General features: G+C 41.2%; 2 protein-coding genes across 2 annotated transcripts; both read right to left on the reverse strand.

The window, feature by feature from the left end:
- On the reverse strand, positions 2503-4621 carry LOC110429789. Its single transcript, XM_021446383.1, has 2 exons — positions 2950-4621; positions 2503-2804 (listed from the first exon to the last, which is right to left on the reverse strand). The coding sequence occupies exons 1-2, from the start codon at positions 4398-4400 to the stop codon at positions 2771-2773; spliced, it is 1485 nt and encodes a 494-aa protein (XP_021302058.1). The 5' UTR covers positions 4401-4621; the 3' UTR covers positions 2503-2770.
- Positions 18852-20993, reverse strand: LOC110435819. The gene is made up of 2 exons (XM_021461881.1): positions 19322-20993; positions 18852-19176 (listed from the first exon to the last, which is right to left on the reverse strand). Exons 1-2 carry the CDS (start codon positions 20770-20772, stop codon positions 19143-19145), a joined length of 1485 nt encoding a protein of 494 aa, XP_021317556.1. The 5' UTR covers positions 20773-20993; the 3' UTR covers positions 18852-19142.

Below are 24704 nucleotides of genomic sequence, written 5' to 3' on the forward strand. Positions count from 1 at the left end.
CCTGGATAAATTGCGTCACCATCTAGTTCATAGCTTGCGCACCTGTCTGCCGACAATCTACTACCGTGGGTATACCCTAAGGTAGACTGTCAACTAGCTTTCGTCGATAGTACGTATGCTCACAGAAGTAAGTGTGCGTCTACGTTGTACTGTGTGATTCTAGAAAAAAAATGCACTCTAATCAGCGATATGGAGCTTTGGATGATGCACTGATATTCTAACACTAAAACGGATAAGCACCTATCTTGCAACCAAAAACATCTCGGTACATTTGAGAAGTTTAGAGACGAAATTGAGCAGAGCCAATAGTCGAGGGAACAAAAAAAAATATTTCGCCTAGTTGAAGTTACAATGATGTACAAATCTAGGCTGATCCTTGTTAATTTGAAGTTGAACATGGCTGTCCACGAGCAAATGGGTAGCTGCAAAACTGCCCAAGTATCCAGCAACAACAGGTCAACCAACAGAGCACATGTTAGGACTATATTGACCAGTCTAGATTTTTTTTTTCATCAAATCACCAGCCAACACAAGTGTTTACCTTTTCTGTTAGTTTTTGTGCAATGTGCTTCTCAAGCATCTGACCGTAAGCTAGTAATGAAAGCCAAATGAAAAATTAGTTAGGTTTACACCTATCTAACCAATCTTTGACCCCAGTTATTTTAGCATACTTGCTAGAAATGGTTTATATCCTGCGAGTTCCTCAAACTGACTTTGAAAAAATGTAACAAGTTGCTCGCTCAATTTCGCTGAATAACCCAAATGCATGAATTTTCCGATATAAGGCCACAAAGATTTAATTTACTATTTTATTTTATATTTTATTTACAATTCAACAGGCATCACCAGATGTGTAACTTTGGTCATCGATACAACAACAAAAAAATACTGATATAGACTTTGAAGCAAGAACATGACTTGAGCAGTCATCAAAGATAATCAAAACGTGACACACACCACAATGAATTACAACTCAGTCATACCAAATATATACCCTTTTATCAACAATAACTATATGCTAGATCTTTCAATTTCCTCAGTGTAACACACTTCATGGAAATTTATAGAGCACCACTAATAGCACCTGACTCCAATCCCTAACGGTTTAAGCAAGCATGTCAACTTGAGCTATGAAAACACTACTAGTATGCTCAAATACGGTCAGAGGAAACTATGTTCGAACAAGAGGTGTAAACTCCACAAGCAATTAAGCCCTTGAGAGATCAGAAAACATAGTAGTAGTAGTAGTAGTAGTAGTAGTAGTATGATTAGCTAGAGGTAATTTAGGGCGCTGTCTATATTATCCTTACAAATTTTGAAGGGGTTAGGCAACTTTTATGAGAATAAAGAGATACAAATTTAGAACACAAACAACCCATTTGTACAGTAATTCTGTTTTGTTTCCTGTACTATCTTGCTAGCACGCCTGAACCAATTTCTGAAATTGCTCCAACTATACAACAGATGGTTCAAGAACTTTTAGAGCTTCTATATGCCTTTTTTTTAAAAAAAAAAACAAATCGACAGGAGAGCTACCTATTATATCAAGATTCTATATACAGTTTCAGAGGCCAATCTATGAAAATCTATATGCACCCAACAATTTCAATTGTCACACCACATGCACCACACCAAGAACAAGCGTAAACATTCCAATATTAACCACACACAAAAAAACAGATATAGTTTTCATTGATTCAGCTCTTAGCTACATCCTGATATGTATATACCAAAACAAAGTTGTAAGCCCAACCTAGCAGAACAGGGCAATCATGAACCGTGCACATCTAGCTTTCTGCCCCCATAAAGCCTTGTTCGTTTCATCCCGAAACCAAGAGGGTTAGAGGGGATTGAGGGGGATTTAATCCCCTACAAGTCAAAATCTCCCTCAATCCCCTTCAGTCCTCTCCAACCCCCTTTGGTTTGGTGAAGAACCAAACAAGGAATAAAAGATAATTCATCAAGGTTCTCCAATTGGTTGACAATAACAGATTGAAATCCATAACATGGTTTTTAATAGTAGCAAAACGACTGCCTTAGCACATAGAATGATATAAGCACAGAGACACCTTTTACGAGATAGACACAACGCACAAACAACCCCATTTGTATTATAGTTCTGTATTGTCTTTTTCCTTATTGCTACTAGTGCAGCCAAACTAATTTCTGATGTCTCCCACCATACAATAGGTGGTTCAAGAACTTTTTACAGCGTCTATATACAATCTATGCAGATGTATACTCATCCAAGAATTTCAGTTGCCATACCACATGGATCACAAAGAATAAGCCAAAACATTTCAATAACCAGAACTCAATAACATCACAATTTTCATCAATTGAACTCTTAGAAGCAGTCTGCCATATCTGTTTACCAATAAAAAGTAGTAGTCAGACCGAAACCACATGAACCACACCCGTCTAGCTTTCTATCCCCATAAAAGAAATCATGAAGGTTCTCCAATTCTAAACAAGAAGATTGGCATCCATCCACCAACATGGTTTAACAATAACAAAACGACTGGCTCCGCACATAGAATAATATAAGCACAGGCACAAGTTAACGTTTCACAAATGCAGCACAATCAAAAGATAAGTACCTAAAGACTTGCAAGAAATTAAGGGGAGTCTTAAACATCCATAGCAGAATGGAAACAAAGCTCGAAAGAAGCTACGAGTACTCAGGAACATGAACCCAACTACTAAGAGCAATCTGGCAACAAAAAACCCGGATCCAGCAGAAGACACGCAACTTTTGCCTTGACACCTGTCACCACGCTCCCTGACTCTTGATCAGTACATTGCTGTCAAACAAAAAGACCAAGGACTTAGATGATAGCGCTAGCCATGCTCTTATGTAGCTAAGATAAAGGAAAAGCAGGTCACAAAATCAAGCAAGCATGAAAAGCAAAGATCAGAATGGAACAGTTCAGTAGTAGTAGAACTTACTCCCTGGCGGCGAAAGCAGGACCTGCTACAGGATGGAGTTCATCATACTTCCTCTTGTGTGAAACATGCTTCCTTTGGAAGAAATGCGAAGAGATGGCAACTGTCTCAGTAAAAGAGTGGTGACGAACAGACCCATGCCATAGGAGCCTCTTGTTCCAAATGTCAAAGGTGCATATGTGATACACCGAAGAAACATCTGAACAAGCGTCATACAACACAAGGCAGAGGGTACCATCTGCCATGAGGACAGGGTACCCCACCTGCGCCTCCGGCAACCCGCCCTCCTTGAAGCCATCGAACCTCCAGAGCTCTCTGACAGGAAACCTTGCCTCATTCTTCCACTGCCCCCAAGGCAGTTCCAGAGTCCACATTGTCACTAAGTCATCTGCATTGTGCTCACCACGGCGAATGCATACGAACCAGATTGAGCCCCTGACACAGCCCATGGTCCGGGACATCTTCATCGACTCCTCACAGTCCAACGCATCCTCCAAGTTAAGCTCGCACCCGACTGGCAACTTGATGCAGTCAAAACCAATGACAGAGTCAGTGGTTTGCAGGTCACAGTACATGATGGCTTGCGACAGATCAACCCAAATACCCTTGCCTTGAAAAGAGAAGGTCATGTCCGTCATGAATCGTTCATAGACGCTCACCGGCACATTCCAGCTCACCCTCTTCTTCATCTCCCATGCACAAGTCAGGTTTGCCCCCATCAACAGAGAGAACACGCAGAGAAAGGGCGGCCGGTCGATGTCAAAAGCCATGGGCAGACCATCGTGAGATTCACGAGCCATGAGGAACAGCTCATAAGCACCGTCAGAGGTGCGCTTGGGGACGGGCTTTAACATACCAATGACTTCGAGGGGATCTGGGATGTAGCTGATCATGGAGAGTGACGCGTTCTTGTGGTCGTAAACGAGGTAGTAGGGCAGATCACGAAGGTCCTCGCGCTGCAGGAACAGCATCATGATCATGAGGTCCTGCTCTTCATCCATCAGGATTATGCTGGCCCTCGCAGTCATATTACTGTTCAGGTAGTGCGGCCTGCAGTTTTTTCGGGCACGGCCGTCAAGCTCCGAGTTGAATCTCTCATGAGCTTCTGGGCTGATGCGGATGGCCAAGGATGAGCTGACAAGCGGATCGTCGCCGAGGAGCACGTGGAGACTGAGGCCATTCAACGCCTCCTTGATGTTGTCCCCGCATCCGTAAGCCTTCCTGCAAACGATCTTAATCTCAGTCCACCCTTCCCCCGGCCTGCCGATCAATTTGCCCGGCCTGCCGATCAATTCGCCCGCACGCACTTCGTTGTTGAACACGTAGATAGGAGCGGGACGCCGGGCAGCAGTCATGGCAGACGCGCGGCGCGGCGCCGGTGGAGGGGCAGGCGCGCTGCGGGGCGCCGGTGGAGGCAGGTAGGTAGGAGGATCGAGAGTCCCGGCCGCAATCATGGCTTACGCACCGCGAAGCGCAAGCGCCGGTGGAGGAACGAGAGGAAGGGGAAAGGTGAAACCCTAGATCGGTGTTACTGGTTTGACGAGGGGATCAGATCCGGATGGAACTTGTGGACAAGACTGGGAGGAGGGGAGACGGATGCGGATGCGGCACGCAGCTCGACTTCAACTCGCCCAAGCAATGGTGGAGGGAGGTTCGTTAGATCGAGTTCACGCGGATCGTGGGGCTAGTGGACGGTAGATGTGGTGCCTAAACAAACACCAAGGGATAAGAACGCTGAACGCGTGAACTCGGTGGACGTTGGACCGGCTGTACTTTTCCTGGGCCATCGAGCTCGTTTTTGTTTCGCCCACCGGGCTCGCATGAGTGCAGACGTGCAGTACCGTGCGCAAATTCAAACAAAGGCCCAGATGGTGGTTTTTACTTTTTCTTTTTTAATTATTTCGATTGGATCTTTGAAAAATCATAGTAAATCACAGAAAATCTAATTTTATTGGACTCCACTTAAGTAGATTCAAATTTTTTGCTATAAAGGTTTTGTCTTTTATTTTTTATTTATTTTAGCTAAATATTTTAAAAATCATAAAATATAAAATCTAATTTTCTTAGACTCCACATGAGCATATCTATACAGTAAATACATAATATACTATGCTTTAGTATAGTTTTTTTATTGTAGCTTTAGATGTATGCTTTTCTATAATTAATTGAAATAATGCATAGCTGCAGCTTCTATAATTATTTTGTCAAACTAAATCATACATACATTATATGTTCATTGTGTATATATACTCATGTAGAGTCTAAGAAGATTTTCTATTTTATAAATTTTTCTATGATTTACTATGATTTTTCCAAAGATTCAGCCAAATAAATAAAAAAAGAAAAGGAAAAAATCTTTATAGCAAAAACTTTTTACTACAGCATACCATATTATATGTTTACTATGTAGACTAGGTAGTGTGCCCATGCGTTGCTATCGGACAACTAATTTTTTTTACTAAAAACACACGTATCGCATAATAAGATAACAATACTATAAAAATATCGACATTAAAGTAATATTTAATCCAAAAAGCCCTTAAATGATTGTGCATTGTAACGGGAAAACACAATAATACGATAATATATGCATGAACGTGTGTTATAGCATTATCTAAACAACTACTGCAGTCACGATGTTTAGAACATCAGTATTCCATAGGTCTTTATAAAGGTTTTGTATGAGTTATCTTTCATCTAAACTCCTTTTGTGTCTCTGACAAATTCCGTCGGCCCTCCAACACACATGAACCCCCTTTTTTACGAAACACGACTACACTACCACCTTAGTGCAAGATGAGCAATGACCACATTCCATTTTCGACCACCTCAACTTGTGATGAGTGACGGCCACATACGAGATCGACGAGCACATAGACCAACACTCCGTCCACTGTGACACATCAATGCACATTGCCACACCGGAATTTGATGATGGTAAAGCCAGCATGTCAGCATGGTCGTATTACCACAACACAGTGGGACTGGTCATGACATACCAAATTCAAAATAAAACACTTATTCTAAAATCATACTCATTTTCTTGTGCAATAAATAGTCTCACCGTTTCAATTTTTGTTGTAGTAAATAAAATCTAATAAAATCAAATACCTTAAATTCATTCTAATATTCAGACTCTTTAATAACATTTCCGTTTAATTCTGTTCAATAAGTTTCATGGTTCACCAAACTACCTGCAACAACTCCCGGGATGATAAAAGCAAGATTTAAGAATTAAGGCACATTACGATGATACTATTGAACTTTTCAAAAAACAAGATTTGGATCAAAAATAATTTCATGATATAGTCTCGTTTCACTTGATCAGCCTTCTCATATTGAAATTGCAGTTGCAGTGTCCCTCTGTCAATTTTGTTTTAACATTTAGGAGTAGATTCCAGTGCAGGCTAATTGGCTTGGACTCAGTGTCACCCTGCGGACAAATTCGCTCTTGTCAGTAGCAATCGCCAAAAGATCATCTCCTGCAAAATTTAATTCGAGTCAACAGAATAAAATTGATAGAATAAACCATGACATATTTCTATCAATCAAGTTTGCTTCTTCTTTTCAAGTTTCTCCTTAGCTAGTTGCTTTTTAAATCCCAATTCTTAAGTTTCCTTCTCTCGCTCCTTTCTTTGTGCTGCTAGATGCTCTTGAAAGCTATAAATAATAGAATCAACAGAAGCATTGAAGTGCATCTGTACTATACCAAACAGGCATCTGAACCAACAGAACCATTGTAGTGCATCTGTATTTTCGGTTAGGTGAAATGATCAGTCTTAACAGCAACACTGAATACCTTACCCATGTAAGCTTAGTGAAACCAGGCCTGAGTCTTGACATCAGTCTGACCATAAAACCCACAGGAAATTGGATTCGGCATCAATTCAACAGAAGATTATCTATACAACATCAGAAACAATGCATAAATTGGAAGCCAACAGGAATACTAAACAATGGATTCTGTCATCATAGAAAAGATCTTCAAATAAAAAACAAGAATATCAGACAATTGGAAAGTAAGAGTATTATACAGGACCAATCCATTAGTACTATCATTTATTTGTACTTAGGAGTATAGCAATCCTACAATGCAGATGGTTAAATTGCGGCACTACTAATAAGTAGTAACATATCAGACAATTGGGTCTCAACAGTATAGCAATCCTCACCCTGCTCCACATTCAAAAATACACTAGCAATGTAACAAGTACCATTGCTAGAATGTATTTGCGTTGAATGAGGGCTGAATTAGTTTTCCAAACACTGACAAAATACTAGCTGGGGCAAGGTGATTTCAAACTATTGAAAGGAGCATGGTAATGCTCAATGCACCAACGCATTACATAACCCAGTGTTTTTTAGCTAATGACAAATGTAGCACGGTCACAGATATGATAAACTTTTTCTCTCAAACAGACGAGCATTATGTAAATAGAGCATCATCAATATATACACCCATTGAAGGAAAGAAATTGTTGTGGGTTATGTTTTTTTACAAGCTCCTGAAAAGAGGATTGGGGCAGCCTGTAGATACTTACTATAATAATCAAGTGTTGTCATGTATTGTTCATGACGTCGATTAACAAGGCTTCCAAACAATAAGGTTCATCTATTGTCAGGTTTGCAGATCACACCCAAAGAGCAGGGTTATGCAATGTACTCAATTGTACTCACGTGAAAACTGATAACTGAATCATAACCCCCAAATAGCTCTCTATTGAGTCATACTCCCTCCGTCCTAAGATAGAAGGCGCAACTACTTTTTTCAATTGTCCAAGGAAACAAGGCGCTTGACTCCTCGGCTCCGCGTTGAGGAATCACCACCAACATTACCTAAAGCCATATAGCCTGCAAAAACAAAAACAAAAAAACCTAAGCATCACTCTACATAAGTCCCATATAGAAGAGAGTAACTCTTGTAATTTAGTGCATGCCTGTTTATGAACATTCTCGATGTGAGAGTTGAGGAGCTTGACAAAGAGACAGCAGCTTCCTGAAGTGTGTGGTTGCCTTAAGCCGCACGGTGGGGGCGTTGGAGAGGACGACTTGCACCATCGCCAACAAGCCATCGAGTTGCACAACCAGACTACAAGAAAATTAGCCAGGGGGTCCACGGCGGTGCGGATCTTGTCGACAGAAGGGAGGACTGCGAAGACAACCTTGGCAATGAAGCTGGCACCGGGAACCAAGCCAGCCACTCCACCTCATGCCTCCTGACCCTCTCCTAAGAGGAGGGCAACGACGGGAAGGGCAGTAGACCGGGAGTCCAGAGACGTTTTTTTATTTAATAATTTTTAAATTGGTAGAGAAAAAGAGGCGGCGTGGGAATCGATCCTTGGTCACATGGGACGGAAGTTGCAGGGCCGTCGCACGTTGGTGGACCGACGAAACTAAACAATATGTCGCACGAAGAAATAGTCTTACTTTTGTTCTTTTTTTAGTTGTAGTAGGAGATCTATTTATCTGGAGTCCAAAAAATTAGATTTTCTATTTAATGATTTTTTTGTGATTTACTATAATTTTCAAAATTCAGCCAAAATAATTTAAAAAGAAAAAGAAAAAACCATAGTTACTATAGCAAAACCACCATTCATTCGGAACAGCTCTAGGGAGGTAAAATGCACGGTTTGGAAAAGTTGAAGAAGATGGTTTGCCCGGTTTTCGAGTTGAAGGAGGAAAAATGAATTTTTGTAAAAGTTGGGGGAGGAAAAGTAGAATTTTTCCAAAAAACTATATTCCTTCTCACATCTATGCTTAGACTATAAGGGTGAGTGCACATGCATATTGTGGACGTCTACATTGTACTATGTAATTCTAGAAAAAAAAATCTATGTTTGGGTTGTTGCTTTGTGTCCTAAGCTAAATTTAACTAATTCTTATCAAGTTTCGTTAGACACAAAGCTCGCATGCGTGACCTAGGGAGCGACAGCGGTGGCGGTGACTGCACGCCCACCCTAGGGGTTTAACTCTGCCGGGGTTTTTCACCGTCATGAAGAATTTTGGCCGCGACGCTACCCATTCCCATTCCCATGGCCTGCTTCGGGCTGATCAAGGGGCCAACCTTGCTTGGCTACCCGACCTTGACAGGATCAAGATAGTGTGATCGTGGTTTGTTGTGTTGGCATGTGATGGTGATAGCGCCGCTAGGGATTTTGGAGGGGAAAGATGGTGACATAGAAGACCTTCACAAGGCTGGATGCGATAAGATCGTAGTGAGAAAGGAAGAAGTGATGAAGAAGACAACCACTAATGATAAGGCGAGCTCCCTCGAGGTCTCGCCTCTCCCAATGAGTTGCTTAAGTTGGAAATATCGCAGATTCGCATACTTGCCAACACCGCAATAGTCGAGGGAATAAAAAAATATTTCGCCTAGTTAAAGTTACAATGATGTACAAATCTAGGCTGATCCTTGTTAATTTGAAGTTGAACATGGCCGTACACCGGCAAATGGGTAGCTGCAAAACTGCCCAAGTATCCAGCAACAACAGGTCAACCAACAGAGCACATGTTAGGACTATATTGACCAGCCTAGATTTTTTTTCATCAAATCACCAGCCAACACAAGTGTTTACCTTTTCTGTTAGTTTTTGTGCAATGTGCTTCTCAAGCATCTGACCGTAAGCTAGTAATGAAAGCCAAATGAAAAATTAGTTAGGTTTACACCTATCTAACCAATCATTGACCCCAGTTATTTTAGCATACTTGCTAGAAATGGTTTATATCCTGCGAGTTCCTCAAACTGACTTTGAAAAAATGTAACAAGTTGCTCGCTCAATTTCGCTGAATAACCCAAATGCATGAATTTTCCGATATAACTGCTCTGGCCACAAAGATTTAATTTACTATTTTATTTTATATTTTATTTACAATTCAACAGGCATCCCCAGATGTGTAACTTTGGTCATCGATACAACAACAAAAAAATACTGATATAGACTTTGAAGCAAGAACATGACTTGAGCAGTCATCAAAGATAATCAAAACGTGACACACACCACAATGAATTACAACTCAGTCATACCAAATATATACCCTTTTATCAACAATAACTATATGCTAGATCTTTCAATTTCCTCAGTGTAACACACTTCATGGAAATTTATAGAGCACCACTAATAGCACCTGACTCCAATCCCTAACGGTTTAAGCAAGCATGTCAACTTGAGCTATGAAAACACTACTAGTATGCTCAAATACGGTCAGAGGAAACTATGTTAGAACAAGAGGTGTAAACTCCACAAGCAATTAAGCCCTTGAGAGATCAGAAAACATAGTAGTAGTAGTAGTAGTAGTAGTAGTAGTAGTAGTAGTAGTAGTAGTAGTAGTAGTAGTAGTAGTAGTAGTAGTAGTAGTAGTAGTAGTAGTAGTAGTAGTAGTAGTAGTAGTAGTAGTAGTAGTAGTAGTATGATTAGCTAGAGGTAATTTAGGGCGCTGTCTATATTATCCTTACAAAATTTGAAGGGGTTAGGCAACTTTTATGAGAATAAAGAGAGATACAAATTTAGAACACAAACAACCCATTTGTACAGTAATTCTGTTTTGTTTCCTGTACTATCTTGCTAGCACGCCTGAACCAATTTCTGAAATTGCTCCAACTATACAACAGATGGTTCAAGAACTTTTAGAGCTTCTATATGCCTTTTTTTTAAAAAAAATAACAAATGGACAGGAGAGCTACCTATTATATCAAGATTCTATATACAGTTTCAGAGGCCAATCTATGAAAATCTATATGCACCCAACAATTTCAATTGTCACACCACATGCATCACACCAAGAACAGGCCTAAACATTCCAATATTAACCACAAAAAAAAACAGATATAGTTTTCATTGATTCAGCTCTTAGCTACATCCTGATATGTATATACCAAAACAAAGTTGTAAGCCCAACCTAGCAGAACAGGGCAATCATGAACCGTGCGCATCTAGCTTTCTGCCCCCATAAAGCCTTGTTCGTTTCATCCCGAAACCAAGGGGGTTAGAGGGGATTGAGGGGGATTTAATCCCCTACAAGTCAAAATCTCCCTCAATCCCCTTCAGTCCTCTCCAACCCCCTTTGGTTTGGTGAAGAACCAAACAACGAATAAAAGATAATTCATCAAGGTTCTCCAATTGGTTGACAATAACAGATTGAAATCCATAACATGGTTTTTAATAGTAGCAAAACGACTGCCTTCAATTCCACCTCCTTTTCGTTGGTGGACCGACGAAACTAAACAATATGTCGTACGAAGAAATAGTCTTACTTTTGTTCTTTTTTTGTTGTAGTAGGAGATCTATTTATTTGGAGTCCAAAAAATTAGATTTTCTATTTAATGATTTTTCTGTGATTTACTATAGTTTTTCAAAATTCAGCCAAAATAATTTAAAAAGAAAAAGAAAAAACCATAGTTACTGTAGCAAAACCACCATTCACTGTAGTAAAACCGCGATAACTAGGCTATGTAATGCTTTTGCAATTAGTAGTAATGGTCGTAGTGGTGGCTTAGGATTTTTTTGGATTAATAACATCAATGTGTCTTTATTACCATATTTAAACCCTAAACCCTAAACATGCTATCCTTTCAAGTTGGTCTTAAACAGGGCTAATTAAAATTCTTCCAGCAGATAATACGCAAAGCCCAAAGAAGAGATCGGACATCATGGCTTCATGTAAACAAAATGCCATTCACTGCCACTTCACACTCAAAGAAATTAGTAGAACTTACAGACCTTATTCATCAGCACATCATCAACCACAACACGGCTAATTTTCTTGACTAGGTCATACAGAGCCTTGATTTCATTCACATTAACTACTAATCTTCTCGAACAGCTCATATAGTGTCATCTTGGGATGCATAGTTCAAGATCTTGTCGGTATGCATCATCAGGATATTGCAAGTGTAAATCCCTACATCCTAACTGCAAGCTAACTGATGTGGAGGCTAGCCTGCAAGAAAAATTCACACAACATAAAAATTCCCTCATTAGGATTGGAATTTGATATTTTAAGATTTTCTAATGACATCGAATGGAGACACAATATGAAAATAGTTGTAGTACTCAAAGGGATTTGCAACTTTATAGTTGACTACTTTTTTCATTCAAAATCATTTAATGGTTACATTCTTTTTTTAAGTTTTCAACATAGGTGCCTAGGTGGTGTATTCTAAAACTATATGTATGCTCCGTTGCAGTACTTAGCTTGTTAGTTGACAGAGAGGGTTCACGAAATATGTTGACCCCGTGCACATTATTTTTTTGTTAGGACATATTCTACCAAATTAGGGGATGATGTTCACTGTGAATGAAGTAGCAGTGGCTGATGGTTTTGCTGGAATCATCACACTCAACCTGGAGTCCAACGACAAGGATGGTAATCAATATGCATATCCACAGCAGCCGTTTCTAGGAACAATCATAGCCTGCAGGCGCCGATGGTTAGAGAACACAATTTTGGACAACCCATGGAGACAATAGGTGTCATGGACCAAGTAGAAGTTGTATCAATTTTATAAAAAGTTTGCCCTTGGGAGGCATATCAGGTGGTGGATCGACCATTTTAATTTTGTTAGTATATATAAATGCATTTATGAGAGCACCAAGGTGAATGTGTCTAACTACACATTTAATTTTTTGTATAGGTTCAACGTACTCAGATGCAGGTTGAGACATTTTTTTTAGATCACGCTCAGCGTGTATTTCATTAAGCAGAAAAAGTTTGAAACAACACAAGTTCCCCAAAGAAAAAAACTCGGCAGGCAAAGCCGAGAACAAACCGAAGCGAACACAGGAATCACAAAAGCCTCAGCCAGCAGTTGCAAGCAGGGCGCCTAAACCTCTATAACCGGACGCCGACCAGAAGGAGGCTTCGTCCCAAATCTTCAGGAACAGAACTAGAGCCGCGGATGACTCCCCCCGAAACGTGCGCGCGTTCCGCTCCTTCCAAAGAGACCAACCGACGAGAAGAACGAAGGAGTCGAAACCCTTGCGCAGAGCCCTCGGCACGAGCTTCCTGGAAGTCGTCCACCAATCCAGGGCGCGGCCAAGCGGCAGCTGAAGCGGGTACGCGAGGTGCAGCCTGTCTATGCACCGATGCCAGACCTCTCGACTGAAAGCACAGTCCGCCAGAATGTGGTCCATAGTCTCCGAGTGCTGATCACAAACGATGCAGACATCGGAGTCCTGCAGCCCATGCCTGAACCTCCGATGCCCAGTCCAGCATCTTCCATGCAGCGTGAGCCAGAAGAAGTAGTGTACTCTCGGCGGCGCCGCGGTCTTCCAAACCAGCTTCGCCCCAGGCAACGCCACGGAGCCAAAGAACATGGCCCCATAAGCCGAGGCAGCTGAATACTCACCACTCTCGTCGAGTGACCAGGAGAACGTGTCCGGCTCCGCCGAGAGAACCACCTGATCAAGCAGATCGCAAAGAGCCGCTACCTCCACCATCATCCGAACGAGGCGGCCTCAGACAAGTGGCTGAGCCATGCATTAGTTGGCAACGCCTCGGCCACCGTTGCTCTTCTCCTCCTTGGCCTCACCGCCGCAAAGACCAACGGTGCCAGGAATTGGATAGAGTTCCCCCGTATCCATCTGTCCGTCCAGAAGAGCACAGATTCTCCGTTGCCTACCTTGACCAGAGTCGCCGCATGAAAAAGAGCGAGCACCGACGGCTCGGCAGGCGGAACTAGCATCCCCCTGCGCCTGTCACGCCAAAGCCATCGCGCTCTAAGAGCTATTCCGGTTCTCCGTAAATCAGAGATGCCCAGCACTCCGAGCTCCTTTGGGCAGCACACGATCGTCTAGGCGACCCGGCAGCGGCCCCCAGCCACATTAACATCCCCCGCCCAGACGAAAGCCCTCCTCAGCTTGTCGATCTGCTGCAACGCGCAGGTTGAGACATTGATTGTTGTTTTTGATGAATTGATAAAGGGCTTGTTATTTAACAAGTCAGATATCCTCCGTACTTGTACCAATGCCATGTAAGTTTGTTGGAAATGCCCCATTTTGTAGTACACATTACATGTTGAGTGGTTCAGCCCAGCTATTTTCTACGGGGACATTGTGAATGCAGGAACCATTATTTATGTCCATTTTGACACCATCTTACAAGATGCACTCTCACTGTTTTTGGCTGACCAATTTGGATATCTGGATTATAAGCTCTTGGCAGTTTCATTATGGAGTGATTTCATGGGTGGGATGAATCTGATGCGCATGCAGCCTGATCCATGATCTCTCCTCCAGCTTAGAGGTTGGCCCTTGAAGCCCTTCATTCAATTGACAACCTAGCTGTCTAGCCATAATTTTGAGAAAAAGTTGCCCCCTACTGGACTTCATTAAAATTTAATAACAATGTTACTTTGGAAAAACGAAAAAAGAAAACATTTCAAAAAACTTTAGTAGAACGAGAGCATTTCCATTCAGATTAGTTACCACAAGTGCGATCTGGCGGTTCGATTAGTTACCAAGTGTCCGGTCTTTCGGAGCTGCAGGCTGCAGCAGCCGCTGTTAAAATCTCGACATGCTTCGCACATAGCAAATGTGCATGAACTCGAAGACTGCTATTCTTTTGACGCAGAACACAGTGAAAGGCAAAAGGGAAGACAAGAGGAAGAGAATGGAAAGCAAAGGCCGCCTTGGTGGCAGAAGCGAAAGAGCAAGGCTCCGACACCGATTCCATCTGGGAGTTCAGAAGTTGGAACACCGACAACCACAAGATGCGATAGAGTGCTACATCTACTGTTTCCGTTGGGAGACTCGTGTAGAGGTTGCAGGCTACAAGTTCGTGTCCGTCTGTCCGAAACACCTTCATCGTCAGGAGTTCTCTAAGGTGTCTTCAAGATTCTTTTTTGAGGAAAACTGGTGGGGCCTTAGCCCCGACCTCTGAGATACACCCATCTGCAGAAAGTTACAGAACATGAGGCTACTGAATATTACAAAATTCAGTTTCAAATATTTATATTTATAAAGTATACGACTCTACAAACATGCATCAAACATTCGTTCACCAGAATTGGATGGTCTAGTGTCTATATATAAACATCAAATGAATACAGCATTCTGTTACATGGGACAACTCAAAATGTATTTCACACTTGCAGACCATGAGTAGGCAGTTTTGTAACAGAAGATCAGCAAGATCATATTGCAAGGGCCAATACCTCGACACATAAAATAATTAGTGAACCATTTATGCAAATATGTGCTTAAGTACAAAGATATTCCCATGATTCTATAAATAACTTCCTAAAAAAAGATTCTACAAATAACGGATGTGCAGTAGTACTAGCACCAAACCTTAGAGATCGACAAACATAACAATGGACAAACTCACAAACATCTATAGTGCACCAAGACTATGAAGTTCACTTATAGTTGCATACATGTTTGTTAAAAATAATAGCACATTTGGGAAAACTTCAAACATCATCGAAACCAGCAGTGCAGCACAGATGTAAGCAGTTTTGCTAAACAAAATAGCATACCCTCTCTATTGAACAGGTTTATCTAGAAGCAGTAAAACCAACAACCTCACAGTACAACAAATCTCTCAAACTCACAAATAATACATACTATATTCTTTTCTAATTTCTTAACACAGATAACAAACAGGAAAATAAAAGGACCCACATCATCTTGTGCAATAGAATACAAATCATTATGTCTCATCTCTTCGTCAACCATCTTTCCCATTTTGGCCTATCAAATCCCAACTGAGTTCTTGTATTAGTTGTCAAACAACTTTACAAAGAACAAAGGAACAAAGGACAAACAACAAACTGCTATGATTAATACATTCAATGAACAAGCAACAGGTAGAGAAGTCAACATAGCTCAAGATGTTAGTTACACAATTAACAACACAGCCTTTTGTTCCCAAGAAAGTTGGGGTAGGCTAGGAGTTGAAACCAATAAGCAATAGCAACCAACTTGACCACTTACATAATAAAAATTGATCAAAAGGTTAACATCTCTAGAAGGGAAACATATTAATTAAAACAAGTAAAAAACCAATAAGCACTATCTAAATCACTGTAACAGAGACATTTTGTTTTTGACCGCAGTGATAAGCACTATCTAAATCACTGTAAAAAACCAATAACTCACATTTTTTCATGGTTGTATTTGGATGTGCGAGCAAAAGCAAAATCCCTATATATTTCTTGCAGAAAGAATCTTCCATGTCCCCAATTTGTCATGATGCTGAAATTCAACTGGCTCCTAGTGCTAGTAGGTAATAATGCACATTTTTGGCAGACAGGTGCCACACCAACCCATTTCCACCCAAAACCCACTAGATACTCGAACACTCAAACGGTCTAGTTCTAATTATTATCATGGAGACATGGACAACATTTCAACAATCAGTCTGAATCAGAACCATGACATAACCATGCAAGAAAATACATTGTAACTAGACATATTCCCAAACTAGTATTCCCTCCATTACAAATTGGAATGGCGGGAGTATGATTTAATAACTCAAGCAACAAACCATTCCTGGTTCAACTCTGCAAAATCCTTAGGAGTCTGTCCACAGGAGCAATCCTCCCAAGGCACATGCAAAGAACCATTGCATAACATGAATTGAACAAATATAAGGATTACAAATCTTGGACGAAATGAGCAATCATAGGTACACACGGATACACAGTATCATAAGAAGATGAAATCGACATATTGTGGGAAACCGACTCCGACCCAGCATTTCAAATTGTGCATCTTGTGCTTTTGAAAAAGCTTATCCCAAACAACACTAAATAAAACAACATGATGCTTTTTTCACAAAACTAGCTTAGCTCTGTCCTAGACCCCTAGCTTGCACCAGTTGAGCTTCAAGTACTCTACATGTATCAGGTATACCAATAAACCATACTGAAAGAGCAAGCAAAGCGACAAGGGACATTTTATGTATGTTGCCATGGCTGATAGGAACTGAAAAAATTTGAGAATTTGGTAATGCACAAACAGATATGCTGCCTGGTAAAGCTAGCCCCGACCTGACGACGCTATGCAGTAATGAAGTTTTAATTTGACAGTCAAAATTAGCAGGGCCATATGCATCAGCAATTCAGCATGCTAGTTTAATTCGCTTCCACCCAATCTGCTGATATATGTATCAAACTAAATACATTTTTTGCTATCAAAGAATTGCTTTAATAAGCAATGCCCTGGTGTTGATATTTATAATACTAGTTAGCAATCCAACAGGCATTGAAATAGGGTAGAGTCCACAAAGATTTAATTTACTATTTTATTTTATATTTTATTTACAATTCAACAGGCATCCCCAGATGTGTAACTTTGGTCATCGATACAACAACAAAAAAATACTGATATAGACTTTGAAGCAAGAACATGACTTGAGCAGTCATCAAAGATAATCAAAACGTGACACACACCACAATGAATTACAACTCAGTCATACCAAATATATACCCTTTTATCAACAATAACTATATGCTAGATCTTTCAATTTCCTCAGTGTAACACACTTCATGGAAATTTATAGAGCACCACTAATAGCACCTGACTCCAATCCCTAACGGTTTAAGCAAGCATGTCAACTTGAGCTATGAAAACACTACTAGTATGCTCAAATACGGTCAGAGGAAACTATGTTCGAACAAGAGGTGTAAACTCCACAAGCAATTAAGCCCTTGAGAGATCAGAAAACATAGTAGTAGTAGTAGTAGTAGTATGATTAGCTAGAGGTAATTTAGGGCGCTGTCTATATTATCCTTACAAATTTTGAAGGGGTTAGGCAACTTTTATGAGAATAAAGAGATACAAATTTAGAACACAAACAACCCATTTGTACAGTAATTCTGTTTTGTTTCCTGTACTATCTTGCTAGCACGCCTGAACCAATTTCTGAAATTGCTCCAACTATACAACAGATGGTTCAAGAACTTTTAGAGCTTCTATATGCCTTTTTTTTAAAAAAAAAAACAAATCGACAGGAGAGCTACCTATTATATCAAGATTCTATATACAGTTTCAGAGGCCAATCTATGAAAATCTATATGCACCCAACAATTTCAATTGTCACACCACATGCACCACACCAAGAACAAGCGTAAACATTCCAATATTAACCACACACAAAAAAACAGATATAGTTTTCATTGATTCAGCTCTTAGCTACATCCTGATATGTATATACCAAAACAAAGTTGTAAGCCCAACCTAGCAGAACAGGGCAATCATGAACCGTGCACATCTAGCTTTCTGCCCCCATAAAGCCTTGTTCGTTTCATCCCGAAACCAAGAGGGTTAGAGGGGATTGAGGGGGATTTAATCCCCTACAAGTCAAAATCTCCCTCAATCCCCTTCAGTCCTCTCCAACCCCCTTTGGTTTGGTGAAGAACCAAACAAGGAATAAAAGATAATTCATCAAGGTTCTCCAATTGGTTGACAATAACAGATTGAAATCCATAACATGGTTTTTAATAGTAGCAAAACGACTGCCTTAGCACATAGAATGATATAAGCACAGAGACACCTTTTACGAGATAGACACAACGCACAAACAACCCCATTTGTATTATAGTTCTGTATTGTCTTTTTCCTTATTGCTACTAGTGCAGCCAAACTAATTTCTGATGTCTCCCACCATACAATAGGTGGTTCAAGAACTTTTTACAGCGTCTATATACAATCTATGCAGATGTATACTCATCCAAGAATTTCAGTTGCCATACCACATGGATCACAAAGAATAAGCCAAAACATTTCAATAACCAGAACTCAATAACATCACAATTTTCATCAATTGAACTCTTAGAAGCAGTCTGCCATATCTGTTTACCAATAAAAAGTAGTAGTCAGACCGAAACCACATGAACCACACCCGTCTAGCTTTCTATCCCCATAAAAGAAATCATGAAGGTTCTCCAATTCTAAACAAGAAGATTGGCATCCATCCACCAACATGGTTTAACAATAACAAAACGACTGGCTCCGCACATAGAATAATATAAGCACAGGCACAAGTTAACGTTTCACAAATGCAGCACAATCAAAAGATAAGTACCTAAAGACTTGCAAGAAATTAAGGGGAGTCTTAAACATCCATAGCAGAATGGAAACAAAGCTCGAAAGAAGCTACGAGTACTCAGGAACATGAACCCAACTACTAAGAGCAATCTGGCAACAAAAAACCCGGATCCAGCAGAAGACACGCAACTTTTGCCTTGACACCTGTCACCACGCTCCCTGACTCTTGATCAGTACATTGCTGTCAAACAAAAAGACCAAGGACTTAGATGATAGCGCTAGCCATGCTCTTATGTAGCTAAGATAAAGGAAAAGCAGGTCACAAAATCAAGCAAGCATGAAAAGCAAAGATCAGAATGGAACAGTTCAGTAGTAGTAGAACTTACTCCCTGGCGGCGAAAGCAGGACCTGCTACAGGATGGAGTTCATCATACTTCCTCTTGTGTGAAACATGCTTCCTTTGGAAGAAATGCGAAGAGATGGCAACTGTCTCAGTAAAAGAGTGGTGACGAACAGACCCATGCCATAGGAGCCTCTTGTTCCAAATGTCAAAGGTGCATATGTGATACACCGAAGAAACATCTGAACAAGCGTCATACAACACAAGGCAGAGGGTACCATCTGCCATGAGGACAGGGTACCCCACCTGCGCCTCCGGCAACCCGCCCTCCTTGAAGCCATCGAACCTCCAGAGCTCTCTGACAGGAAACCTTGCCTCATTCTTCCACTGCCCCCAAGGCAGTTCCAGAGTCCACATTGTCACTAAGTCATCTGCATTGTGCTCACCACGGCGAATGCATACGAACCAGATTGAGCCCCTGACACAGCCCATGGTCCGGGACATCTTCATCGACTCCTCACAGTCCAACGCATCCTCCAAGTTAAGCTCGCACCCGACTGGCAACTTGATGCAGTCAAAACCAATGACAGAGTCAGTGGTTTGCAGGTCACAGTACATGATGGCTTGCGACAGATCAACCCAAATACCCTTGCCTTGAAAAGAGAAGGTCATGTCCGTCATGAATCGTTCATAGACGCTCACCGGCACATTCCAGCTCACCCTCTTCTTCATCTCCCATGCACAAGTCAGGTTTGCCCCCATCAACAGAGAGAACACGCAGAGAAAGGGCGGCCGGTCGATGTCAAAAGCCATGGGCAGACCATCGTGAGATTCACGAGCCATGAGGAACAGCTCATAAGCACCGTCAGAGGTGCGCTTGGGGACGGGCTTTAACATACCAATGACTTCGAGGGGATCTGGGATGTAGCTGATCATGGAGAGTGACGCGTTCTTGTGGTCGTAAACGAGGTAGTAGGGCAGATCACGAAGGTCCTCGCGCTGCAGGAACAGCATCATGATCATGAGGTCCTGCTCTTCATCCATCAGGATTATGCTGGCCCTCGCAGTCATATTACTGTTCAGGTAGTGCGGCCTGCAGTTTTTTCGGGCACGGCCGTCAAGCTCCGAGTTGAATCTCTCATGAGCTTCTGGGCTGATGCGGATGGCCAAGGATGAGCTGACAAGCGGATCGTCGCCGAGGAGCACGTGGAGACTGAGGCCATTCAACGCCTCCTTGATGTTGTCCCCGCATCCGTAAGCCTTCCTGCAAACGATCTTAATCTCAGTCCACCCTTCCCCCGGCCTGCCGATCAATTTGCCCGGCCTGCCGATCAATTCGCCCGCACGCACTTCGTTGTTGAACACGTAGATAGGAGCGGGACGCCGGGCAGCAGTCATGGCAGACGCGCGGCGCGGCGCCGGTGGAGGGGCAGGCGCGCTGCGGGGCGCCGGTGGAGGCAGGTAGGTAGGAGGATCGAGAGTCCCGGCCGCAATCATGGCTTACGCACCGCGAAGCGCAAGCGCCGGTGGAGGAACGAGAGGAAGGGGAAAGGTGAAACCCTAGATCGGTGTTACTGGTTTGACGAGGGGATCAGATCCGGATGGAACTTGTGGACAAGACTGGGAGGAGGGGAGACGGATGCGGATGCGGCACGCAGCTCGACTTCAACTCGCCCAAGCAATGGTGGAGGGAGGTTCGTTAGATCGAGTTCACGCGGATCGTGGGGCTAGTGGACGGTAGATGTGGTGCCTAAACAAACACCAAGGGATAAGAACGCTGAACGCGTGAACTCGGTGGACGTTGGACCGGCTGTACTTTTCCTGGGCCATCGAGCTCGTTTTTGTTTCGCCCACCGGGCTCGCATGAGTGCAGACGTGCAGTACCGTGCGCAAATTCAAACAAAGGCCCAGATGGTGGTTTTTACTTTTTCTTTTTTAATTATTTCGATTGGATCTTTGAAAAATCATAGTAAATCACAGAAAATCTAATTTTATTGGACTCCACTTAAGTAGATTCAAATTTTTTGCTATAAAGGTTTTGTCTTTTATTTTTTATTTATTTTAGCTAAATATTTTAAAAATCATAAAATATAAAATCTAATTTTCTTAGACTCCACATGAGCATATCTATACAGTAAATACATAATATACTATGCTTTAGTATAGTTTTTTTATTGTAGCTTTAGATGTATGCTTTTCTATAATTAATTGAAATAATGCATAGCTGCAGCTTCTATAATTATTTTGTCAAACTAAATCATACATACATTATATGTTCATTGTGTATATATACTCATGTAGAGTCTAAGAAGATTTTCTATTTTATAAATTTTTCTATGATTTACTATGATTTTTCCAAAGATTCAGCCAAATAAATAAAAAAAGAAAAGGAAAAAATCTTTATAGCAAAAACTTTTTACTACAGCATACCATATTATATGTTTACTATGTAGACTAGGTAGTGTGCCCATGCGTTGCTATCGGACAACTAATTTTTTTTACTAAAAACACACGTATCGCATAATAAGATAACAATACTATAAAAATATCGACATTAAAGTAATATTTAATCCAAAAAGCCCTTAAATGATTGTGCATTGTAACGGGAAAACACAATAATACGATAATATATGCATGAACGTGTGTTATAGCATTATCTAAACAACTACTGCAGTCACGATGTTTAGAACATCAGTATTCCATAGGTCTTTATAAAGGTTTTGTATGAGTTATCTTTCATCTAAACTCCTTTTGTGTCTCTGACAAATTCCGTCGGCCCTCCAACACACATGAACCCCCTTTTTTACGAAACACGACTACACTACCACCTTAGTGCAAGATGAGCAATGACCACATTCCATTTTCGACCACCTCAACTTGTGATGAGTGACGGCCACATACGAGATCGACGAGCACATAGACCAACACTCCGTCCACTGTGACACATCAATGCACATTGCCACACCGGAATTTGATGATGGTAAAGCCAGCATGTCAGCATGGTCGTATTACCACAACACAGTGGGACTGGTCATGACATACCAAATTCAAAATAAAACACTTATTCTAAAATCATACTCATTTTCTTGTGCAATAAATAGTCTCACCGTTTCAATTTTTGTTGTAGTAAATAAAATCTAATAAAATCAAATACCTTAAATTCATTCTAATATTCAGACTCTTTAATAACATTTCCGTTTAATTCTGTTCAATAAGTTTCATGGTTCACCAAACTACCTGCAACAACTCCCGGGATGATAAAAGCAAGATTTAAGAATTAAGGCACATTACGATGATACTATTGAACTTTTCAAAAAACAAGATTTGGATCAAAAATAATTTCATGATATAGTCTCGTTTCACTTGATCAGCCTTCTCATATTGAAATTGCAGTTGCAGTGTCCCTCTGTCAATTTTGTTTTAACATTTAGGAGTAGATTCCAGTGCAGGCTAATTGGCTTGGACTCAGTGTCACCCTGCGGACAAATTCGCTCTTGTCAGTAGCAATCGCCAAAAGATCATCTCCTGCAAAATTTAATTCGAGTCAACAGAATAAAATTGATAGAATAAACCATGACATATTTCTATCAATCAAGTTTGCTTCTTCTTTTCAAGTTTCTCCTTAGCTAGTTGCTTTTTAAATCCCAATTCTTAAGTTTCCTTCTCTCGCTCCTTTCTTTGTGCTGCTAGATGCTCTTGAAAGCTATAAATAATAGAATCAACAGAAGCATTGAAGTGCATCTGTACTATACCAAACAGGCATCTGAACCAACAGAACCATTGTAGTGCATCTGTATTTTCGGTTAGGTGAAATGATCAGTCTTAACAGCAACACTGAATACCTTACCCATGTAAGCTTAGTGAAACCAGGCCTGAGTCTTGACATCAGTCTGACCATAAAACCCACAGGAAATTGGATTCGGCATCAATTCAACAGAAGATTATCTATACAACATCAGAAACAATGCATAAATTGGAAGCCAACAGGAATACTAAACAATGGATTCTGTCATCATAGAAAAGATCTTCAAATAAAAAACAAGAATATCAGACAATTGGAAAGTAAGAGTATTATACAGGACCAATCCATTAGTACTATCATTTATTTGTACTTAGGAGTATAGCAATCCTACAATGCAGATGGTTAAATTGCGGCACTACTAATAAGTAGTAACATATCAGACAATTGGGTCTCAACAGTATAGCAATCCTCACCCTGCTCCACATTCAAAAATACACTAGCAATGTAACAAGTACCATTGCTAGAATGTATTTGCGTTGAATGAGGGCTGAATTAGTTTTCCAAACACTGACAAAATACTAGCTGGGGCAAGGTGATTTCAAACTATTGAAAGGAGCATGGTAATGCTCAATGCACCAACGCATTACATAACCCAGTGTTTTTTAGCTAATGACAAATGTAGCACGGTCACAGATATGATAAACTTTTTCTCTCAAACAGACGAGCATTATGTAAATAGAGCATCATCAATATATACACCCATTGAAGGAAAGAAATTGTTGTGGGTTATGTTTTTTTACAAGCTCCTGAAAAGAGGATTGGGGCAGCCTGTAGATACTTACTATAATAATCAAGTGTTGTCATGTATTGTTCATGACGTCGATTAACAAGGCTTCCAAACAATAAGGTTCATCTATTGTCAGGTTTGCAGATCACACCCAAAGAGCAGGGTTATGCAATGTACTCAATTGTACTCACGTGAAAACTGATAACTGAATCATAACCCCCAAATAGCTCTCTATTGAGTCATACTCCCTCCGTCCTAAGATAGAAGGCGCAACTACTTTTTTCAATTGTCCAAGGAAACAAGGCGCTTGACTCCTCGGCTCCGCGTTGAGGAATCACCACCAACATTACCTAAAGCCATATAGCCTGCAAAAACAAAAACAAAAAAACCTAAGCATCACTCTACATAAGTCCCATATAGAAGAGAGTAACTCTTGTAATTTAGTGCATGCCTGTTTATGAACATTCTCGATGTGAGAGTTGAGGAGCTTGACAAAGAGACAGCAGCTTCCTGAAGTGTGTGGTTGCCTTAAGCCGCACGGTGGGGGCGTTGGAGAGGACGACTTGCACCATCGCCAACAAGCCATCGAGTTGCACAACCAGACTACAAGAAAATTAGCCAGGGGGTCCACGGCGGTGCGGATCTTGTCGACAGAAGGGAGGACTGCGAAGACAACCTTGGCAATGAAGCTGGCACCGGGAACCAAGCCAGCCACTCCACCTCATGCCTCCTGACCCTCTCCTAAGAGGAGGGCAACGACGGGAAGGGCAGTAGACCGGGAGTCCAGAGACGTTTTTTTATTTAATAATTTTTAAATTGGTAGAGAAAAAGAGGCGGCGTGGGAATCGATCCTTGGTCACATGGGACGGAAGTTGCAGGGCCGTCGCACGTTGGTGGACC

Source organism: Sorghum bicolor, chromosome 1 (assembly GCF_000003195.3).
Source record: "Sorghum bicolor cultivar BTx623 chromosome 1, Sorghum_bicolor_NCBIv3, whole genome shotgun sequence".
Lineage (NCBI taxonomy): Eukaryota > Viridiplantae > Streptophyta > Magnoliopsida > Poales > Poaceae > Sorghum > Sorghum bicolor.

Excerpts from the sequence above, each read along its gene's own strand:
- LOC110429789 (XM_021446383.1), bottom strand. The coding sequence starts at position 4,400 with ATGATTGCGGCCGGGACTCTCGATCCTCCTACCTACCTGCCTCCACCG. Across the intron at positions 2,805-2,949 it reads CCTGCTTTCGCCGCCAGGGA|CAATGTACTGATCAAGAGTC; the intron begins GTAAGTTCTACT and ends TTTGTTTGACAG.
- LOC110435819 (XM_021461881.1), bottom strand. The coding sequence starts at position 20,772 with ATGATTGCGGCCGGGACTCTCGATCCTCCTACCTACCTGCCTCCACCG. Across the intron at positions 19,177-19,321 it reads CCTGCTTTCGCCGCCAGGGA|CAATGTACTGATCAAGAGTC; the intron begins GTAAGTTCTACT and ends TTTGTTTGACAG.